Source organism: Delphinapterus leucas, chromosome 5, assembly GCF_059928025.1.
Source record: "Delphinapterus leucas isolate spDelLeu-1000000601 "Yukka" chromosome 5, BTC_Dleu_Yukka2, whole genome shotgun sequence".
NCBI lineage: Eukaryota > Metazoa > Chordata > Mammalia > Artiodactyla > Monodontidae > Delphinapterus > Delphinapterus leucas.
In genome coordinates this window covers 35,881,608-35,904,468 of record NC_143133.1, presented here as the reverse complement: position 1 = coordinate 35,904,468, position 22,861 = coordinate 35,881,608, and the positions used below count along the sequence as shown (strand labels likewise).

Genomic DNA, 22,861 nt, shown 5'->3' with positions numbered 1-22,861 from the left:
GCACAGCCCACCAAATTGATTTCAGGACTTCCTAATAGGTCATGGCTACAGTTAAATAAATCTTTCTTGGGCATCCTCACTGCAGGCCCCTTAGGTACGATTACTGGAATCTATGACTGAGCAGGTTGGAGTTCTGGCCTGAACTCTTTCCTCTGTTCACTCTGGGAGGCAAGAAACCTGGGCTGGGCGTCTAGCTCTGCCTGCCTGCAGGGATGGGCTGTGGTGGGTGAGACACTGAGAGCTCTGAGAGTAGAGGTGGTTGATAATCCTCCTGCTGTAGAATGAAGTAGAAGTACAGCTGAGCTGTTAGGAGCACTGGCTCTGGAGCCAGACTGGGTGTGCAGACACTGCCACTTGCTAGCTGTGTGACCCTGGGTAAGTCACTTTACCTTCAGGATGCTCAGTTTCCCCATCTGTAAAATGGGGATGATAGCAGGACCTCATTGGATCGTTGTGAGGATTACATGGATTCCTACACCAGATCTGGCATGTGGGGAGTTCAGTAAATATTAGCCAGGATGGTCATCATGGCTGGCTTCACAGGTGTGCAACCTCTCAAGTCTCACAGAGTCCCACTCTCAGAAGGACTTCGTTTAGTGCTTTGCTGTCGCCATCTTGAAAGTCAGTAATTTTTTCTTTGAACTTGTGCTTTGTAATTGACGTCTGACAGGACAACACAGTATGCACATGGGATGTGCCAGGTTGCAGTGCACACAGGCACAGTGGGCAGTGCTCCAAGCAGTTAGCTTGGTTGCTGGGCTACACACATACACATATGCCAGGGGTGGCCTGGGGCACTGTGGGGTCCTGGATAGGGGGTGGCCGGGGCTGGGACCTAGGCCTGGGTTGCTGGTGGTGATGGTGGCAGCAGTGAGAGACACTAGGAGAGATGAGGAACTCTATCCCTGGAGCCTGTCCTGGGGGGACCTACATAAACATTAACTCTCTGGCCTGAGGGCCAGGGTAGGAACTGCAGGGGCTCAGGTAGTAAACTTTGTCAGTAAATTATTACAGAATTGAAGTAAACACATGGACATTGCAATACAGCATGCCAGGAGTTATTAGAACTCGTCAGTGAACTTAGAATCTCTGGTTTTGAAAGCTATTGTAATGCTACGAATATCCAAAGGCTTATAAATAGAAATTAAACGTAAACGTTGTCACATTTGATGGTAAAAAACACTATATCCATATCAAGCTTTGATGAACCAATGATTAAAGAGGAAGACAATTTTAAAATAAATTTCCCTTGTAATTCAAGGTATAGCGAAAGAATGCATAAATAGGGGATTGAACTATATACAAGTCATGAAGCCACTTTTGGTTTCTGGTATAAGCTCCACAAGTCACAGGAAATGTCAGACAGTAAACATTAAAATATCATTGTATACACTGATACATTTCCAATGTATCAGTGTATACATTTACATTTAAAACTAAATTCAGGCTTACATGAAACTGATCTGTATGAAGAGTTAAATCTTTTTAGAAAAAAGCGTTCTGCGAGAATCATCAGCTCTAGATGTACTAGAATTTGTATTTCAAAATAATTTATCAGAAATGTATCCCGATGTGATCGCAGCTTGTAGAATACTCTTAACAGCTCCAATAATGGTTGTATGAGCAGAAAGTTTCTTCTCAAAATGAAAAATTATCAGAAATGTTTTGTGATCGTGCCTTTGTCAAGAGCAACTGATGTCACTTTCCATCATATCGATTGAAAATGAGTGGCTAAAAGTATAAATTTTGATGAACCTAATACACAAATTTGCACAGAAGCAGCCAGGAAAATCTTATCACCAAGCTACCATGTTAATAAGATACTATTTGGGCTTCCCTGGTGGCGCAGTGGTTTAGAGTCCGCCTGCCGATGGAGGGGACGCGGGTTCGTGCCCCGGTCGGGGAAAATCCCACGTGCCGTGGAGCGGCTGGGCCCGTGAGCCATGGCCGCTGAGCCTGCGCGCCCGGAGCCTGTGCTCCGCAAAGGGAGAGGCCACAACAGTGAGAGGCCCAAGTACTGCAAAAAAAAAAAAAAAAGATATTATTTGTTGTATTATATAAATTATGACACCAAAAGTTTATTTTTACAATTTGTAAGTGTATGTTGTTACTCATGTGTCACTATTGTTCTTATGATATTGTGTGCATAATAAAATAGTCTAAAGGGAAACACTTTAATTCTTTTAACTGCACTTTTTCCCTGTTTTTGAAACAAGGGGCCCCACATTTTTATTTTCCACTGGGCCCCACAAATTATGTAGCCAAGTGATGGGATGCAGGTGAAAAGCACTGTATAAACTGTAGTAAAACCAGAATTTAAAATGCATTCAGTTGACCCACTTAAATTTGGTGTGTTTTATTCTTGTCATTTTTATTTCTTTTTTCTGGTAATCCTTTTAACTGAATTACTAACCTGATGGAGAGTTCTACTCCTATTTAGAGACTTATACTATCTTATCTTTCTGTCATTAGGTTCATTTAATTTTTTATTATGCTTAGTTTGTATTATGACAGTAAATCCAACCTGATAGAGTTCTTTCAACTTTCCTAGGGTATTTATAAATTTACTTTGTTCTTGAAACACATAAATACTAACAAGGCATTCTATTTTATATTATTTTTGTTAAATTAACTTTGGAATAAAAAGTCATAGGAAACATCTGTAGTGAAATCATATATTTATTAACTCCTTGGTTCTGTGTAGTCTCCACATATTTGTACTTTTTAATTTTTCTCTCATGTAAGAGAATTCATTAAGAGAAGCAGGCAGGTGATGGCAAATCAACTTTTTAATGAAGTTCTAATCCTGCTAATTCCACTTTCATTTTGTTTGGATCATGGCGAGTAAGTACTTTAGGTCCCAGAATGCCAATAATTAGAGCTCCATTTGGAGCTGTGATCAAGATGGCTAGAAAAGCTATTGTCATCACATCCTTCGAATATGGTTCCAAATGGGGTGCACTGATTCTTGCTCTTTCTAGAGCCAGAGGACCTAAAACAGCCTACATTTAGAGGAGAAAAAGATGAGGCATAAAGAAAAATGTTAAATGGAGTTAACATATAATAAAAGTAAATAGCCCTGTTAAAACAAATAACACCTAGCACTAGACTACTAGAAAAGAGACAAGACAAAGTGTTGAAGAATTTTCATAAATTACTCATCAATCCTATGTTCTTCCTAGCAAATATATCTGGAAGGACAGTGAAAAAGTGACAAACCAGTGTGCAGACATTTGGGGGCTGTTTTTGTTTTCTTGTCATCTCAGCTTTCCCCTGTTTAAATATATTTTTTGAGTGCTCACATTATTTTCAGAACCTTAGGAGTTTCACCTAAACCAGAGCTTTGCATATTTGCCTTTACCATGTACCACCAGGTCCCTGGCTACAATGAGACAACACAAAATGCTAAGGTTTCTTATGGTTCTTTAGGATTTTGTTGTCTGTCTTCTTGTTCTTACTACTGGGAGGCAGTGTGATACAGTAAAACTGACAAGAGGTTTGGAATCTATACACTGGGCACTGAGACGTTACAAAGTAACTTGCCTAAGGTTATAGGCAAGTAACATGGTATTCAAAATAGGCAGCCTGGTCCCAAGGACCTGCTTTTCTAACCATGACATATAGAGAGTTTTGTTGCATGGAAACTCACAAGCTTCTGTTTTGGAATAACAATGGAGAAAATCTCAGGAAATCAAGACATTGTATTGCCAGGTTAAACAGTCTGACAATAAGTAGCAATACCTTATCACTGAATCAGAGAGCAAAACTACAAGGTCTGGCTTTTCTCTCTCTTTCATTCACTCATCATTCATTCTTGTAGGCATGCAATGCTTATTTATTGTGTACCTCCTGCATGTTAGGCACTGTGTTAAGTGCTAGGGAAAAAGAATAACAGAAAAAACAAGCACTGTTCCTATCCTTCCTATATAATCTAGCGGGGAGATTCAGTCATCAATCAAATAGCCATACAAATTAAATATATAATTAAAAATAATATATGTGCATTCATGTATGGTAGAATGGGTGGCAGGCATAGGAAAGATATATTTTAAAAAGAATCAACGTCTCTAGTTTAAAATCGTAACACTTAGCTCCACAATATTCAGCAAAATGTAAAAATTCCAATTTTCAGATATACTTTTTTTTAATAATCAAAAAAGGTGTTTTTTTTTAAGATTTAAACAATGATTCAAATATAATGCAAATCTGACACCTCACACTCTGATACCTAAAGGCAAAGCACTCCTCAGAGCATCCTACAGCCCCACAACCAGCTCCTCCCCATGCACAGAGTTGCTGCTCCCTACCCCCCACCCCCAAGTTCATTCACTTTCAGGGGCTTCTTATGTGATTTTGGACTCACAAATAAGTTGTAAAAGTAATACAAAGACTTTCTATATACCCTTCATCCAGATTTCCCAAATGTTAACTCTTGTATGACCACAGTACAATAACCAAAAATCAGAAAATTAACACTGATATAATATATATTATATATATACACACACACATACACTAATCTAGAGACCTCATGCAAATTTCAACAACTGTCCAACTAATGTCCTTTTTTTTGGACCAGGAGCCAATGCCTGAACTAAATCCACTGCATTTAGTAAGTGTTGCCTTGGTCTCCTTTTATGGGAGACAGATCCTTAGTCTGTCTTTGTCTTACGTGACCTTGACACTTTTGAAGAGTACTGGTCAATTTTGCACACTGTCTCTCACTTTGCTTTTGTCTAATGTTTTCTCATGATAAGATTGACGTTATGTGTATTTGGCAGGAACGCCCAGAAGTAATGATGTGCCCTTTTCAGCGCATTCAGATATACTCTTATTTTATATCTTGGGAAAATAGAAAAATATTTTTGTAAGTTTAGGAAGTATTTGTCATTAAAAGCACAGTTTTCAATTTCAGAAAAATTGCTTTTAAAAGTGAGTTTCTTAAAGAGTACATTAATTTTAATGAGTAGTTACGATCAATCAAACATTTTAAAAGTAAGATTAATGGCCCATATTTTGTGACTGGATGTTTTTTTCATTTAGAATTTTTAAAAAAATCAACATTAAAATAATTAGAATGACTTAATATGTTCTTACTTGGACTGTAGCTTTGGGCATCCACGATAAAGCAATAAATATTTTCTCCTTAAAATTAAAACCAGCAAAAGACATCAATACAAATGTAAAAGAAATTCGAACCAATAATGCCAAACTCAGTGTAACAACACAAATGCCTGCAACAGATAAAAACAAACATAAATAACACAATATTTGGGAAGTAGTGGTTCTTTATGCCTAGAGATATGATTTGTAAATGGGCTGAAAGCATTTTAGGGCTAGTGTCTCTGTATATCTTTATTTTTTTAAGTAAAAACAATAATCATAATAATACAAATATGATTGAGGCTTCTATGTAAAGTGCAAGAGATAATATGATGGTGGAGGTATGATGAAAAATAAGATAAATTACATTTATTTAATTCTGAGCTAACAGACGTTGAACTTTTACTATAAATGAAAGTATTCAAAAGATGCTAATGGTATCCAATATTTCCCCTCAGAAAAATTTCTAATCTCCATTTCCTCAGATCACTCAGGGAAGATATTCAGGGTTGTCTTTGGTTACAAAGAGCGTACAGGATAAAGGAAGAACAAATGTATGTTACACATGTACTTCTGAAGAAGGTCCTTGTAGCATTCAAAGACATGTTGTAAATAAAAATAAAAATTATTCAAAGTTTTCTTAAATATTTTCAAATCTTATATTTTTGTGCCTCTAATCATTCTTACCAATAGCATTTGATTTAAGAGATGTGACAGATACTTCCGCTCCAACCAAACCGAAAAGAAGAGGTTGAAAAATATTCCATGCAGTTCCAATAATTTTTTGGACTCTAATCTGTAGAAAAGGGTAATAAATTTTCAGTTATTGTGACACATATAAGTATTTGCATTTCAGAAGTTTAAAGTCTCTCTTAACATTTAATAAACTTAAGATATTTTATTTGTAGAAGAAATGTTAAAATAATAAAAATTAAATGAGTAGGTTAATTCTTTTATACAAACACCTAGGTAGAATTTGATTAAAAGAAATCTACAAAGCAATAAAATAAAAATATTATTTGGTAATTCTGTCATGGAACAAGTAAGGTCTTTGAAGTTCCACACATGCTCTGATGGTACAGTAAGAGTTCTACCTTTTGTTTGTAAGGCAACTGAACAGAGATAGAACTACATCATGCCTGATGAGAACATACTCAAGATCATTCAGACATTTCAGCTCTCAAAAATGAGCTGGGAAGACCTCCACTAAAAATTATCCTGGGACCAAATCCCATGAAAGTGAATCCTGATAGGTCCTAAACAACTAGGAAAAAAATTCTGGTAATCTGTTAGGCCTGCTTCCAAAGGAGCCATATTGAAAACATCAAAGTTACTTTCTCCTTAAAACCAAACCAAAACATTTAATAGATTCTAACTTGATTGCCTGCCTGGCTTCCCTTTCTGGGAATGAATCCCCCCAGTGCTGCTTCCACAATTACATGGTTATAGGAAATGCCCCTAGTGACATAACAGTACTCTGGCTCTTTTCCAGGAATTTGGATGAAGAGATTTTAGTCTCAGTTTGGGTTTATCTTTTTTTTTACAGGTGGAGATACATAAAACTTTAATATCCTTTGTTTGAGGCATAAACTATCTTCATAACTACTCCCCTTATGACTAGGTTTTCTGGTTGCCGTTTATAAAAGTAAGTTTAAAAAAGGAAGTAACAAAAGAAAACCAATATTACTCTTTCTTCTTTGTAGCACATTATCCTAGTTGTTACTTTTAACCTTTAAAATCTATTTATTCTTTACCTTTTGATTTCCTTTATCATGTAAACAAACCAGTAGTTTTCATTTATTTGTAATTTATTATTAGTGATTTAATTTCTCTTATAATTATGAATTTATCAGAATGCTAAACAAAATGCCCATATGATTTTTGGATAGGGAAGTTCTCAAGCTGATTCTAAAATTTATCTAAGAAAGAATATGGGCAGGAACAGCCAAGAAATAATTTAAAAATAGGTATAATAAGAGGGAATCTTCTATATAGATTTTGAGACATAAAACTACAGTGATTTAAAATGGAGTGGTATTTATTGGGCTTCCCTGGTGGCGCAGTGGTTGACAGTCTGCCTGCCGATGCAGGGGACGCGGGTTCGTGCCCCGGTACGGGAGGATCCCACATGCCGCAGAGCGGCTGGGCCCGTGAGCCATGGCCGCTGAGCCTGCGCGCCTGGAGCCTGTGCTCCACAACGGGAGAGGCCACAACAGTGAGAGGCCCGCGTACCGCCAAAAAAAAAAAAAAATAGAGTGGTATTGGCATAGAAATAGATAAGTTTAAATAGATTCCAGAAGTAAATTTATATATACATATATATATATAGGAGTTTAGCACATGTTAAAAGAGACACTTAAAAAGTCATTGAATAATTAATGGATTAATCAATAAATACTTTGGCAAAAATAGACGATACAATTCATATGCATATATATATTATATGTATGTATATATATATGTATGTCTATGAATACATATATATAAACACACACATGTACATCCTTACCTCACATCATTCACAAAAATAGATTCCAGAGGGATTAAAGAACTAAATGAAAAACAAAACAAACGACCAAAGTATTAGATGATAATATATAAGATGTTATAATGTTTATAATCTCATAATCTTGGATGAAAAAATTTTTCTTGAACAAGATGCAGAACCCAAACCAAAAAGGAAAAACTGACAGATTTGACTATAGGAAATTTTACTGCCATAAAAAAGACATCAAAAAAAAAGTTGAAGATAAGCAAAAATTACACGCAACCTGTAGACAACAAAGAATTAGTAGCCCTAACATATAAAGAAACTCTATAAATTAGGAACAAAAAGGCTAATAAACCAATTAAAAAATGGGCAAAGAATATGAGTAAGTAGTTATAAAAGAATATATGGATAGAAGCTTACTCCACTACTAATCAGAGAAATATAAAGAATAACAATGTAATATAGTTTCTTACCCATTGTTAAAAAAAAATTGATAATATCCAAGATTGTTGATGGGTTTAGGTATTAGAGACTCTCCTACACCACTGGTAGTAAACAGTGTAAATAAAATCCTTTTTAGGGATAATTTGGCAGTACCCATCAAAATAGAAATGTACAATTTCTAAATCCAGCCATTCCACTTCTAGAAATCTATTCCTTCAGAAGTACTTATACATTTGCAAAACCACACATGAATAGGATTGTTCATGGAAGTACTGTTTGTAATAACAAAACATGGAAGTGATCTGTCTACAGATAGAGGAGTGATTAGAGGAAATGATCTGGGAAGGGGATTTGATATTTGGCAATGGTGGGGGAAAGGGAGTCTTTTACATTGTATTCCATATGTGGGCCTTCTTACTGTTTTATTTATTATTATTATTTTAAAAATAAATTTATTTATTTATTCATTTATATTTGGCTGCATTGGGTCTTCCTTGCTGCATGCGGGCTTTCTTTTAGTTGAGGTGAGCGGGTGCTACTCTTCGTTGCGGTGAGCAGGCTTCTCATTGCGGTGGCTTCTCCTGTTGCGGAGCACAGGCTCTAGGTGCGCGGGCTTTAGTAGTTGTGGCACGCAGGCTCAGTAGCTGTGGCTCGCAGGCTCTAGAGCGCAGGCTCAGTAGTTGTGGCGCATGGGCTTTGTTGCTCAGCAGCATGTGGGATCTTCCCGGACCAGGGCTCGAATCCATGTCCCCTGCATTAGCAGAAGGATTCTTAACCACTGCACCACCAGGGAAGTCCCCTTCTTACTGTTTTAATATTTTATGAGCATATTTGCATGTATTAATTGTATAACTAAAATTTTAATAAATAAAATAATTAAATCAATAAAAGTTATATAATCCTATTGCATTAAACTTGGGAAAAAGAGAGAGGCCTGATGTGATAACTCAACTTCTGATTGCGTTGTAGTCCTTCTTCTAAATATTTTATTTCCTTGACTGATTCATTCACTGCCTTGAAGATACAAACTTATGGAACATCTTCCAACTAGAGTGCAATTTCCTAAAATGTCCATTATAGATGTAAGAAAAATGCAGTTATTTTATCTTTTAAAAAATGGTGTATTAAAAATATTCACCTTTTCTTTGGACCAACTTGTCCCTGCAATGAAACTCAACACTAGTGTGCATAATCCTCCAGCTGCATGCAAACCCATGCGATGGCTGCCTAAGACAGCAGAAACACACATACTCAAAATAAGAAATGCTCTCTTCACTGCAAGCTTTCCCTAGAATTTGATAGATATTTGGAAATTAATTTATGTTAAAGATATAATACAATTATCATATTATCTATCATTTATTATTGACCCTTTGATACCATGTCTTATGTTGGATAAAATAATGTCTAAAATTTTGACTTTCTCACCACATATTTTAGCAAACTTGGTATCAAGTGACAAAATTTGCAATTACTGAGTTTCATCTTCTGCCATATCTCTGATACTAATGTCAGTAAAATGGTTATAATACTTTAACTGTAAGAGAAGAAGGAAAGAAAAGAGACCCATATAACCTGTAGTTCCATATAACATATCCAAAGAATTCTCAAAAATAAATGTCTGAATATCTTTTTAGCTAAGACAATAACTGCAGGGAAATTAAGATGGAAGTTACAGAAATCTAAGAGTAATGGGATATCCTTTAGGGCAGGAAGGGGTTGAGTTTGATAGTGTGTCCTTGGTCAAAGGGAGCGGGAGTGAATTTAAGTCAGAAAATATGCAGAGATAAATGGGAATATATTTCTCCAAAAATGTTCAACGTAAAGTTTGAGGGAAAAAGACTTTTTTTAAAATGTCAGGAGTCAACAGGCAATTTAATGAAGAAAGGAGTGGGATGGAATGGAGAAGGTACTCTGAATTAAGTACATTTTTCTGATATTCCTTATTTGCCTAATCAGGAAGCAGGGACTTCAGTTAGGGCCACTGACCTGGATCAATCACAGCTGTGCTCAGTTTTAAGCAGAGTAGGCACTGGAGGCCTCTTTTGGAGAAAGCGAACTAAATATTAAATTTATTATTTCATGGATCTTCTAAAAGTTCAAATTTTTGAAAGAAATGTCTTTTGAAAGAAATACTGTACTTCCAAACAATAGATTATTTTTTACTTACCTGATCTCTACTTGGAAAATATCGAGTAAACATTCCCAAAACAATTCCTACCAGCACAGCAACAAGTGCATCCCGCAAAGCAGACAGGAGGTCGTTAAGTACACCACCTGTAAGGGCGCACAAGAAGGAACACATTTCATAGGGAAGTATTTTCACATACCCAACACATCGGAAAATCAAATGCAGGTGATTCATAAAGAAAGGTATGTATCATAGAACAAATATACCAAAATGGACCTTTAATGTTCCAACACATGAAAACATATACACATCTACTTGATAAATTGAATATGTACTCTCCAATGATTTAATACGTAGACACAACTCAGAAATGTTCATTGAATAAATAGGCCAGAAAACAAAGCAGTAATAAGCCACAATGTGCTCCCCTTACACACCCAACCTAAAAGACCAGGTGAGGTAGAAGAACGCACAGAGGCTGGCAAAGGAGAACCTCTGGCACCTAGCACATGGTTGGTAATGTTTTCCTCTGATATTCTATTATGATAAACAAATGATTTAAACATAAAAAGGACAATTTAATAACAACAACAACAACATAAAAAAAAGATTTAACCCAGGGTCAATCCTAGGAATATTCAAGGATCAACTGATTTTTCAATATAATGTCTCATGGATACGTGTAGTTTGTTGTATCCAACTCAATAAGGTATGTAAATATACATATTTTAGAACTATTTTCCCATTAAAAATAATAGAAGTGGAGGGTGACAACAGTAAGAAGGTAGAATGGGAACCCCAGAACCTTGGTCCCCTACAGAGACACCCATTTAACAACAATATACAGTCCAAAAGGCTTTCTGCTCATTTAAAAAATTATAGCAAGAGAAAAGCAACACATCATATATAAGAGAGCGCCCATAAAATTATCAGAGGCTTACACAGCAGGAACCTTATAAGAAGGTAGGATGATATATTCAAAAATTTGAAAAAAAAAATGCCACCCAAGAATACTATCCCACAAAATTGTCCTTCAAAGTGAAGGCAAAATTAAGACTTCCTCAGATAAACAAAGGCTGATGGAGTTCATCACCACTAGACCTGCCTAACAAGAAATGTTAAAGGGAATCCTTAAAGTGGAAATAAAAGGGTGTTAGACAGCAACACAAAAGCATTAAATATAAACCTCCAGTAAAGGTAAATAGATGAATTCAGAATCCTGTAATACCTTAATGGTGATAAGGAAATCACTTTTAATTCTATTTTGGAATTTAAGATAAAAGCACAGGGCTTCCCTGGTGGTGCAATGGTTGAGAGTCCACCTGCCGATGCAGGGGACACGGGTTCGTGCCCCGGTATGGGAGGATCCCACATGCCGCGGAGCGGCTGGGCCCGTGAGCCATGGCCGCTGAGCCTGCGCGTCCGGAGCCTGTGCTCCGCAACGGGAGAGGCCACAACAGTGAGAGGCCCTCGTACCGCAAAAAAAAAAAAAAAAGCACAAAAGATAACTGTAAAACTATGTTAATGGATACATAATATAAAAAATGTAATTTGTGACAATGATAACATAAAGTGAGGAGGCTGAGAGGTAAAGGAGTAGAGGAGTAGAGCTTTTGTATGCAATTGAAGTTGTTATCATTTTAAAACAGATTGCTATAAACTTTAAGGGCGGAAAAAGATATTCCATGCAAATGGTACCCCAAAGAGAGCAGGGGTGGTCATACTTATATCAGACAAATAGACTTTAGGTCAAATACTGTCACAAGACGTAAAGAAGGACATTACATAATGGTAAAAGGGCCAATTGACCTGGAAGGTAAGGTTAGATCTCAATATCTACTATATTCCAAAATATAGATGCTTTGAAGATCTAATGTGTAAAATAAAACTTTAAAAGTCCTTAAACTTTTAAGAGACAGTTTACATAGTTATGTGGTGGAAGAGGATTTTTAAGCATGTACCTGCTTGGTTTCCACTTTTTCAGTCCTCCTCAAATTAGGTTTGGTCTCCTGTAGCATGTTCCCCTAGCATCTTATGCTATGTAATATTTATTACATCTGTAATTATTTGTTTAATATAAACCCCTTGAGACCATTGGCCACGTGGTCTTCTCTGTCTGCTGTGTCGGGAGGCAGGATAGAATAGTAGTTAAAAGTGTGGGCCTGGGGTCAGACTGCTAGGTTTGCATCTTGGTTCCCCTACTTATTAGATCTGTGACTTTGAGCACATTACTTAACCTCTGTTCCTTAGTTTCCTTATCTGCAAAATGAGCACAGCACTATTGTGACTATTGAGTCAAAACATCTACAGAACTTACAGCAAGTACAAAGCAATTACTCAATAAAAACTAATATTGCTGTTCACTGTTGATCCTCAGTGTTTGATACAGTAGCTGGTACAATGGAAGAGGAGCACAAAAAATATTTTTTGAAAGAATGACTGATACCAGTCAAGGAAAAGGTGGCCAGATCTGACAATAAAAAATTTAGGACTTCTGAATGGCAGAAAAGAGATAAAGTTAAAAGTCAAATTACAAAAACCATACCCATATAAAACAAATGGTTATCATTCTTAATTTTGTGCAGAATCTTAACAAATCAAAAGAACAAATGATGAACACACCTATAGGATATAGGCAAAATATTTCAAGAAAAGCAATCTATTAAACATTCCAAAATGCTAATGGCCAATAAACACGAACATTTGTTTAACATCACTAGTATTCAAAGTACTTCATTTAAAGAGACCTCACTCTTCACCTGCCAAATTAGCTAAGCTAAAAAGGACTAGTAAATACCTAATTTTGAAGAAGGTGAAGAGAAACTGGCATGCTTGTGCACCCTGGTAGGACAAGATATTGTGGCAATATATTTCAAAAATCTTAGAATGTTATATACTTTTTAACTCAATAATTTCTCTTTTAAGATTAAGAAAATACTGGGACTTCCCTGGTGGCGCAGTGGTTAAGAATCTGCCTGCCAAAGCAGGGGACACACGTCCAGTCCCTGGTCCAGGAAGATCCCACATGCTGCAGAGCAACTAAGCCCGTGTGCCACAACTACTGAGCCTTTGAGCCACAACTACTGAAGCGCAGGTGCCTAGAGCCCATGCTCTGCAACAAGAGAAGGCACTTCAATGAGAAGCCCACGCACCGCAATGAAGAGTAGCCCCCACTCGCCACAACTAGAGAAAAGCTTGCGCACAAAAATGACCCAACACAGCAAACAATAAAAATTTTTTTTTAAAGTATTAAAAAAGATTAAGAAAACATTAAGATTAGGTACAACTATTTAGCTGTTCAACCAAGCATTATTTTAATAGTAAATACTGGTGTCAATTTCAATTTTCAACATGTTAAGTAACCATGATGCAGCCAATCGAATACTATGCAACCATTTCAAATGTCATAGAAATATTTACTGAAAAGGACCATGTTTGCAATACACAGGTAAATGCAAAACAACTCAGGTTATAAGAAAGTATGGTTACTATTCAATAATTTTATAAGAATATTGGGAGGGAGAGAAAGAGCTAGAGATAGATGGGGATGGGGGAGAAAAGGAGAAGTCTGGGTGAATTTACATCAAAAGATTCACAATTATTATTCCTGGGGGTATAACTATTACATACTTTATTTCTATATTTTCACTTTTTTCCTTCTTATTCATTTATATCTTATGATTTTAAGAGAAACTATATATATAACTTTTCAGCTTTAAAATGTTTTGGTGCTTTAATAATACAGAATATTGAACTTCGAACACTGGCAGATAATTAATGCATTATTAAATGTGGAATGTTTACTTTCACAATTTCTGCCAAGTGACATTCAAGACCAAATATCACCTTGGGATTTAGAATTGTTGCAGGATCTTGTCCCATCACTACCAAAAAGACACACACTTGTCCACACTCTATATATTTAAGTTGGCTTAGTAACAGAGCAACCAGTTATTTATAATGATGGTCAGAAAGGTACATCTCCAAAATATCTATTCGATATATTAGTAGTACTAATAATACTGCTGCCTAAATTTTTCTATTGAAAACTGTGACAAAATTCCAAAGCAACAAGAGCAGATAAATGGTAATAATACGGGTTATCAGATTAATTGGAATATTTAGTTATTAAAAGGAAATCATTTGTGTTAAGTAGTGGTATCTTAACCCACTGAAATTCCTTCTCTGGTCTAGAATGAGCTGTCTATGAAGAATAAAAAGATGTTACATAGAAAAGTCTTCATTAATAAATGCAGAGGCAAAGCCACAAACCTTGTTTAAAGAACCAAAAAAGCAATGAATTGTACGGTAGCTGTTGTATTTTTTTGTTTACCTGAGGAGAAGACTATGCTCAAGCACGTATTGAATCCACTGATAGCCACGACATCATCCAAACTGCTGGCAGCTACTAATAAGGTTGGAATGCCTTTCTCAAAACCATATCCCTTTTCTTGCAAATGTAGCATGGAAGGGACAACAACAGCAGGAGAGACTGCACTGACTACAAAACTGAGAGAAAAATCTTTGAAAACCAACTTAAAAACATCCTTTTAACAAAAGTGTTTTATAGTAAATTGTACAACAAATGTATTAACCTTTACAAGGACTTTTTTATTGGAGTATAATTGCTTTACAATGTTGTGTTAGTTTCTGCTGTACAGCAAAGTGATTCAGCTATATGTATACATATATTCCCTCCCTCTTGGACCTCCCTCACCCCCCTTCCCACCCATCTAGGTCATCACAGAGCACCAAGCTGAGCTCCCTGTGCAACACAGCAGGTTCCCACTAGCTATCTATTTTACACATGATAGTGTATATATGTCAACCCTAATCTCCCAATTTGTCCCACCCTCCCTTTCCCCCTCTGTGTCCACATGTCTGTTCTCTATATCTGTGTCTCTATTCCTACCCTGGAAATAGGTTCATCTGTACCATTTTTCTAGATCCCACATATGTGTGTTAATATACGATATTTGTTTTTCTCTTTCTGACTTACTTCACTCTGTATGACAGACTCTAGGTCCATCCACATCTCTACAAATGACCCAGTTTCATTCCTTTTTATGGCTGAGTAATATTCCATTATATATATGTACCACATCTTCTCTTTACAATGACTTTGAATGCAAAAATTCTGCTCTTGAGTGAATGTCATTTAATGGTGGTAAAAATGTTCACACATTCTTTAGTGCTGGTTAAAACTCTATAGAAATTTCATTCAAGATGTTGGGTCAAGCACAAATTGCAGCCTTTACCTCCATCTCAAAACCATTTGAAATGAAGACATGAAAATAATAGGAGAGGGAGGAACCAAGATGACGGAGTAGGACATGCTCTCACTCCCTCTTGTGAGAACACCAGAATCACAACTAGCTGCTGGACAACATTGACAGGAAGACACTGGAACTCACCAAAAAAGGTACCCCACATCCAAAGACAAAGGAGAAGCCACAATGAGACGGTAGAGGGGCGCAATCACAGTAAAATCAAATCCCATAACTGCTGGGTGGGTTACTCACAGACTGGAGAACCCTTATTCCACAGAAGTCCACCCACTGGAGTGAAGGATCTAAGCCCCACGGCAGGCTTCCCAACCTGGGGGTCTGGCAACGGGAGGAGGAATTCCTAGAGAATCAGACTTTGAAGCCTAGTGGGATTTGATTGCAGGACTTCAACAGGACTGGGGGAAACAGAGACTCCATTCTTGGAGGGCACACAGAAAGTAGTGTGTGCATCGGGACCCAGGGGAAGGAGCAGTGACCTCAGGGGAGACTGAACCAGACCTACCTGCTAGTGTTGGAGGGTCTCCTGCAGAGGCGGCCGGTGGCTGTGGCTCACCGTGGGGACAAGGACACTGGCAGCAGAAGTTCTGGGAAGTACTCCTTGGTGTGAGCCCTCCCAGATTCTGTCATTAGCACCAGCAAAGAGCCCAGGTAGGCTCCAGTGTTGGGTCGCCTCAGGCCAAACAACCAACAGGGAGGGAACCCAGCCCCACCCATCAGCAGTCAAGTGGATTAAAGTTTTACTGAGCTCTGCCCACCAGAGTAACAGTCAGCTCTACCCACCACCAGTCCCTCCCATCAGGAAACTTATACAAGCCTCTTAGATAGCCTCATCCACCAGAGGGCAGAGAACAGAAGCAAGAAGAACTACAATCCTGCAGCCTGTGGAACAAAAACCACATTCACAAAAAGATAGACAAGATGAAAAGGCAGAGGGCTATGTACCAGATGAAGGAACAAGATAAAACCCCAGAAAAACAACTAAATGAAGTGGAGATAGGCAACCTTACAGAAAAAGAATTCAGAATAATGATAGTGAAGATGATCCAGGACCTCGGAAAAAGAATAGAGGCAAAGATCCAGAACATGAAAGAAATGCTTAACAAAGACTTAGAATAATTAAACAACAAACAAACAGAGATGAACAATACAATAACTGAAATGAAAACTACATTAGAAGGAATCAATAGCAGAATAACTGAGGCAGAAGAACGGCTAAGTGACCTAGAAGACAGAATGGTGGAATTCACTGCTGCAGAACAGAATCAAGAAAAAAGAATGAAAATAAATGAAGACAGCCTAAGAGACCTCTGGGACAACTTTAAACGCAACAACATTCGCATTATAGGGGTCCCAGAAGGAGAAGAGAGAGAGAAAGGACCAGAGAAAATATTTGAAGAGATTATAGTAGAAAACTTCCCTAACATGGGAAAGGAAATAGCCACCCAAGTCCAGGAAGCACAGTGAGTCCCATACAGGATAAACCCAAGGAGAAACACGCCGAGACACATAGTAATCAAGTTGGCAAAAATTAAAGACAAAGAAAAATTATTGAAAGCAGCAAGGGAAAAACAACAAATGACATACAAGGGAACTCCCATAAGGTTAACAGCTGATTTCTCAGCAGAAACTCTACAAGCCAGAAGGGAGTGGCATGATATACTTAAAGTGATGAAAGGGAAGAACGTACAACCAAGATTACTCTACCCGGCAAGGAACTCATTCAGATTCGATGGAGAAATCAAAAGCTTTACAGACAAGCAAAAGCTAAGAAAATGCAGCACCACCAAACCAGCTCTACAACAAATGATAAGGAACTTCTCTAAGTAGGAAACAAGAAAAGAAAAGGACCTACAAAAACAAACCCAAAACAATTAAGAAAATGGTCATAGGAACATACATATCGATAATTACCTTAAACGTGAACGGATTAAATGCTCCAACCAAAAGACACAGGCTTGCTGAATGGATACAAAAACAAGACCCATATATATGCTGTCTACAAGAGACCCACTTCAGACCTAGGGATACATACAGACTGAAAGTGAGGGGATGGAAAAAGATAATCCATGCAAATGGAAATCAAAAGAAAGCTGGAGTAGCAATACTCATATCAGATAAAATAGACTTTAAAATAAAGAATGTTACAAGAGACAAGGAAGGACACTACATAATGATCAAGGGATCAATCCAAGAAGAAAATATAACAATTATAAATATATATGCACCCAACATAGGAGCACCTCAGTACATAAGGCAACTGCTAACAGCTATAAAAGAGGAAATTGACAGTAACACAATAATAGTGGGGGACTTTAACACCTCACTTACACCAATGGACAGATCATCCAAAATGGAAATAAATAAGGAAACAGAAGCTTTAAATGACACAATAGACCAGATAGATTTAATTGATATTTATAGGACATTCCATCCAAAAACAGCAGATTACACTTTCTTCTCAAGTGCGCACGAAACATTCTCCAGGATAGATCACATCTTGGGTCACAAATCAAGCCTCAGTAAATTTAAGAAAATTGAAATCATATCAATCATCTTTTCTGACCACAACGCTATGAGATTAGAAATAGATTACAGGGAAAAAAATGTAAAAAAACACAAACACATGGAGGCTAAACAATACGTTACTAAATAACCAAGACATCACTGAAGGAATCAAAGAGGAAATCAAAAAATACCTAGAGACAAATGACAATGAAAACACGACGATCCAAAACCTATGCGATGCAGCAAAAGCAGTTCTAAGAGGGAAGTTTATAGCTATACAAGCCTACCTCAAGAAACAAGAAAAATCTCATATAAACAATCTAAACTTACACCTAAAGGAACTAGAGAAAGAAGAACAAACAAAACCCAAAGTTGGCAGAAGGAAAGAAATCATAAATATCAGAGCAGAAATAAATGAAATAGAAACAAAGAAAACAATAGCAAAGATCAATAAAACTAAAAGCTGGTTCTTTAAGAAGATAAACAAAATTGATAAATCATTAGCCAGACTCATCAAGAAAAAGAGGGAGAGGACCCAAATCAATAAAATTAGAAATAAAAAAGGAGAAGTTACAACAGACACTGCAGAAATACAAAGCATCCTAAGAGACTACTACAAGCAACTCTATGCCAATAAAATGGACAACCTGGAAGAAATGGACAAATTCTTAGAAAGGTATAACCTTCCAAGACAGAACCAGGAAGAAATAGAAAACGTAAACAGACCAATCACAAGTAATGAAATTGAAACTGTGATTAAAAATCTTCCAACAAACAGAAGTCCAGGAGCAGATGGCTTCACAGGTGAATTCTATCAAACATTTAGAGAACAGCTAACACCCATCCTTCTCAAACTCTTTCAAAACACTGCATAAGAAGGAACACTCCCAAACTCATTCTATGAGGCCACCATCACCTTGATACCAAAACCAGACAAAGATACTACAAAAAAAGAAAATTACAGACCAATATCACTGATGAATATAGATGCAAAAATCCTCAACAGAATACTAGCAAACAGAATCCAACAACACATTAAAAGGATCATACACCATGATCAAGTGGGATTTATTCCAGGGATGCAAGGATTCTTCAATTTACGTAAATCAATCAGTGTGATACACCATATTAACAAATTGAAGAATAAAAACCATATGATCATCTCAATAGATGCAGAAAAAGCTTTTGACAAAATTCAACACCCATTTATGATAAAAACTCTCCAGAAAGTGGGCATAGAGGGAACCTACCTCAACATAATAAAGGCCATATAAGACAAACCCGCAGCAAACATCATTCTCAATGGTGAAAAACTGAAAGCATTTCCTCTAAGATCAGGAACAAGACAAGAATGTCCACTCTCACCACTATGATTCAACATAGTTTTGGAAGTCCTAGCCACAGCAATCAGAGAAGAAAAAGAAATAAAAGGAATACAAATTGGAAAAGAAGAAGTAAAACTGTCACTGTTTGCAAATGACATGATAATATACATAGAGAATCCTAAAGATGCCACCAGAAAACTACTAGAGCTAATCGATGAATTTGGTAAAGTTGCAGAATACAAATTAATGCACAGAAATCTCTTGCATTCCTATACAGTAATGATGAAAAATATGAAAGAGAAATTAAGGAAACACTCCCGTTTACCATTGCAACAAAAAGAATAAAATACCTAGGAATAAACCTATCTAGGGAGACAAAAGACCTGTATGCAGAAAACTATAAGACACTGATGAAAGAAAGTAAAGATGATACCAACAGATGGAGAGATATACCATGTTCTTGGATTGGAAGAATCAATATTGTGAAAATGACTATACGACCCAAAGCAATCTACAGATTCAATGCAATCCCTATCAAATTACCAATAGCAGTTTTTATGGAACTAGAGCAAAAAATCTTAAAATTTCTATGGAGACACAAAAGACCCCGAATAGCCAAAGCAGTCTTGAGGGGAAAAAATGGAGCTGGAGGAATCAGGCTCCCTGACTTCAGACTATACTACAAAGCTACAGTAATCAAGACAATTTGGTACTGGCACAAAAACAGAAACAGAGATCAATGGAATAAGATAGAAAGCCCAGAGAAACCCACACACCTATGGTCAACTAATCTATGACAAAGGAGGCAAGGATATACAATGGAGAAAAGACAGTCTCTTCAATAAGTGGTGCTGGGAAAACTGGACAGCTACATGTAAAAGGATGAAATTAGAACACTCCCTAACACCATATACAAAAATAAACTCAAAATGGATTAAAGGCCTAAATGTAAGGCCAGACACTATCAAGCTCTTAGAGGAAAACATAGGCAGAACACTGTATGACATAAATCACAGCAAGATCCTTTTTGACCCACTTCCTAGAGAAATGGAAATAAAAACAAAAATAAACAAGACGAAAAGACAACCCTGAGAATGGGAGAAAATATTTGCAAATGAAGCAACTGACAAAGGATTAATCCACAAAATTTACAAGCAGCTCATGCAGCTCAATAACAAAAAGACAAACAACCCAATCCAAAAATGGGCAGAAGACCTAAATAGACATTTCTCTGAAGAAGATATACAGATTGCCAACAAACACATGAAAGAATGCTCAACATCATTAATCATTAGAGAAATGCAAATCAAAACTACAGTGAGATATCATCTCACATCGGTCAGAATGGCCATCATCAAAAAATCTAGAAACAATAAATGCTGGAGAGGGTGTGGAGAAAAGGGAACACTCTTGCACTGCTGGTGGGGATGTGAATTGGTTCAGCCACTATGGAGAACAGTATGGAGGTTCCTTAAAAAACTACAAATAGAACTACCATACGACCCAGCAATCCCACTACTGGGCATATACCCTGAGAAAACCATAATTCAAAAAGAGTCATGTACCAAAATGTTCATTGCAGCTCTATTTACAACAGCCAGGATATGGAAGCAACCTAAGTGTCCATCAACAGGTGAATGGATAAAGAAGATGTGGCACATATATACAATGGAATATTACTCAGCCATAAAAAGAAACGAAATTGAGTTATTTGTAGTAGGGTGGATGGACCTAGAGTCTGTCATACAGAGTGAAGTAAGTCAGAAAGAGAAAAGCAAATACCATATACTAACACATATATATGGAATCTAAGAAAAAAAAAAAAGGTCATGAAGAACCTAGGGGTAAGACAGGAATAAAGACACAGGCCTACTAGAGCATGGACTTGAGGATATGGGGAGGGGGAAGGGTAAGCTGTGACAAAGTGAGAGAGTGGCATGGACATATATACACTACCAAACGTAAAATAGATAGCTAGTGGGAAGTAGCCACATAGCACATGGAGATCAGCTAGGTGGTTTGTGACCACCTAGAGGGGTGGGAGGGAGGGAGATGCAAGAGGGAAGAGGTATGGGAACATATGTATATGTATAACTGATTCACTTTGTTATAAAGCAGAAACTAACACGCCATTGTAAAGCAATTATACTCCAATAAAGATGTTAAAAAAAAAAAGACAACCCTCAGAATGGGAGAAAATATTTGCAAACAAATCAACGGACAAAGGATTAATCTCCAAAATATATAAACAGCTCATGCAGCTCAATATTAAAGAAACAAACAACCCAATCCAAAAATGGGCAGAAGACTTAAATAGACATTTCTCCAAAGAAGACATACAGATGGCCAAGAAGCACATGAAAAGCTGCTCAACATCACTAATTATTAGAGAAATGCAAATCAAAACTACAGTGAGGTATCACCTCACACCAGTTAGAATAGGCATCATCAGAAAATCTACAAACAACAAATGCTGGAGAGGGTGTGGAGAAAAGGGAACCCTCTTGCACTGTTGGTGAGAATGTAAATTGATACAGCCACTATGGAGAACAGTATGGAGGTTCCTTAAAACACTAAAAACAGAATTACCATATGATCCAGCAATCCCACTACTGGGCATATACCCAGAGAAAACCATAATTCAAAAAGACACACGCACCCCATTGCTCATTGCAGCACTATTTACAACAGCCAGGTCATGGAAGCAACCTAAATGCCCATCGACAGATGAATGGATAAAGAAGATGTGGTACATATATACAATGGAATATTACTCAGCTATAAAAAGGAACGAAATTGGATCATTTGTTGAGACATGGATGGATCTAGAGACTCATACAGAGTGAAGTAAGTCATAAAGAAAAAACCAAATATCGTATATTAACGTATGTATGTGGAACCTAGAAAAATGGCACAGATGAACCGGTTTGCAGGGCAGAAGTTGAGACACAGATGTAGAGAACAAACATACGGACACCAAGGGGGGAAAGCCGTGGTGGGGTGGGGAAAAAAAATTCAAACTACCTCCTCATCCTCCTCTAAGTAAACGTGGACTACTATTTAAGATTCAAAATTATTTCCTATTTAATTTTGTCATTTTTAATATTTAATTATTAGAATTGTGATGATATTTAATACAATTTTGAAATTCAAACAAAAAAACGCAGCATGTATGATATAACCCTAATTTTATTAAATATATATTATTTTAAAAAAAGAAAAGAAAATAATAGGAAAATCCATAACCTAGCTAGAAGACAAAAGAGGAATCCTCAATGGACAAGAAACTAAGTGTATACAGGAAGATTAGAGACAGACAGTTTAGGATTGAGAAAGGAAACCATAAGCCAAAAAGCATATAAGATTGCTACAGAAGATATGGTGTACTCCTAAAAATGTCCCAAGCCCAGAAGGCAGATCCTGGGAGTAGGAGGCACCTCTGAGGAAATCAAATGGTAATTACTTAGAGTACCGCCATAAGAATGGCCAGTCAGATGTAGTCTCCACACCATTCCTACCTCTTGAACAAGTCAGTAAGGAAGACATCTGCCCAAAAGAAGGAACAATGAGTATG

General features: G+C 37.0%; 1 protein-coding gene across 1 annotated transcript in view; it reads right to left on the bottom strand.

Annotated features, from left to right (window-relative positions):
• Positions 1–1,260: 1,260 nt before the first annotated feature.
• The window catches only part of SLC9B1 (solute carrier family 9 member B1), a 48,855-nt gene continuing 27,254 nt past the window's right edge, over positions 1,261–22,861 (bottom strand). The window contains exons 6-11 of the mRNA XM_022567052.2: positions 14,503–14,678; positions 10,209–10,315; positions 9,177–9,326; positions 5,791–5,899; positions 5,098–5,234; positions 1,261–3,002 (exon numbers count right to left, since the gene is read on the bottom strand). Of these exons, the coding sequence (XP_022422760.2) occupies positions 2,790–3,002; positions 5,098–5,234; positions 5,791–5,899; positions 9,177–9,326; positions 10,209–10,315; positions 14,503–14,678 (892 nt within the window). The 3' untranslated portion in view covers positions 1,261–2,789. The remainder of the gene's footprint in view (positions 3,003–5,097; positions 5,235–5,790; positions 5,900–9,176; positions 9,327–10,208; positions 10,316–14,502; positions 14,679–22,861) is intronic.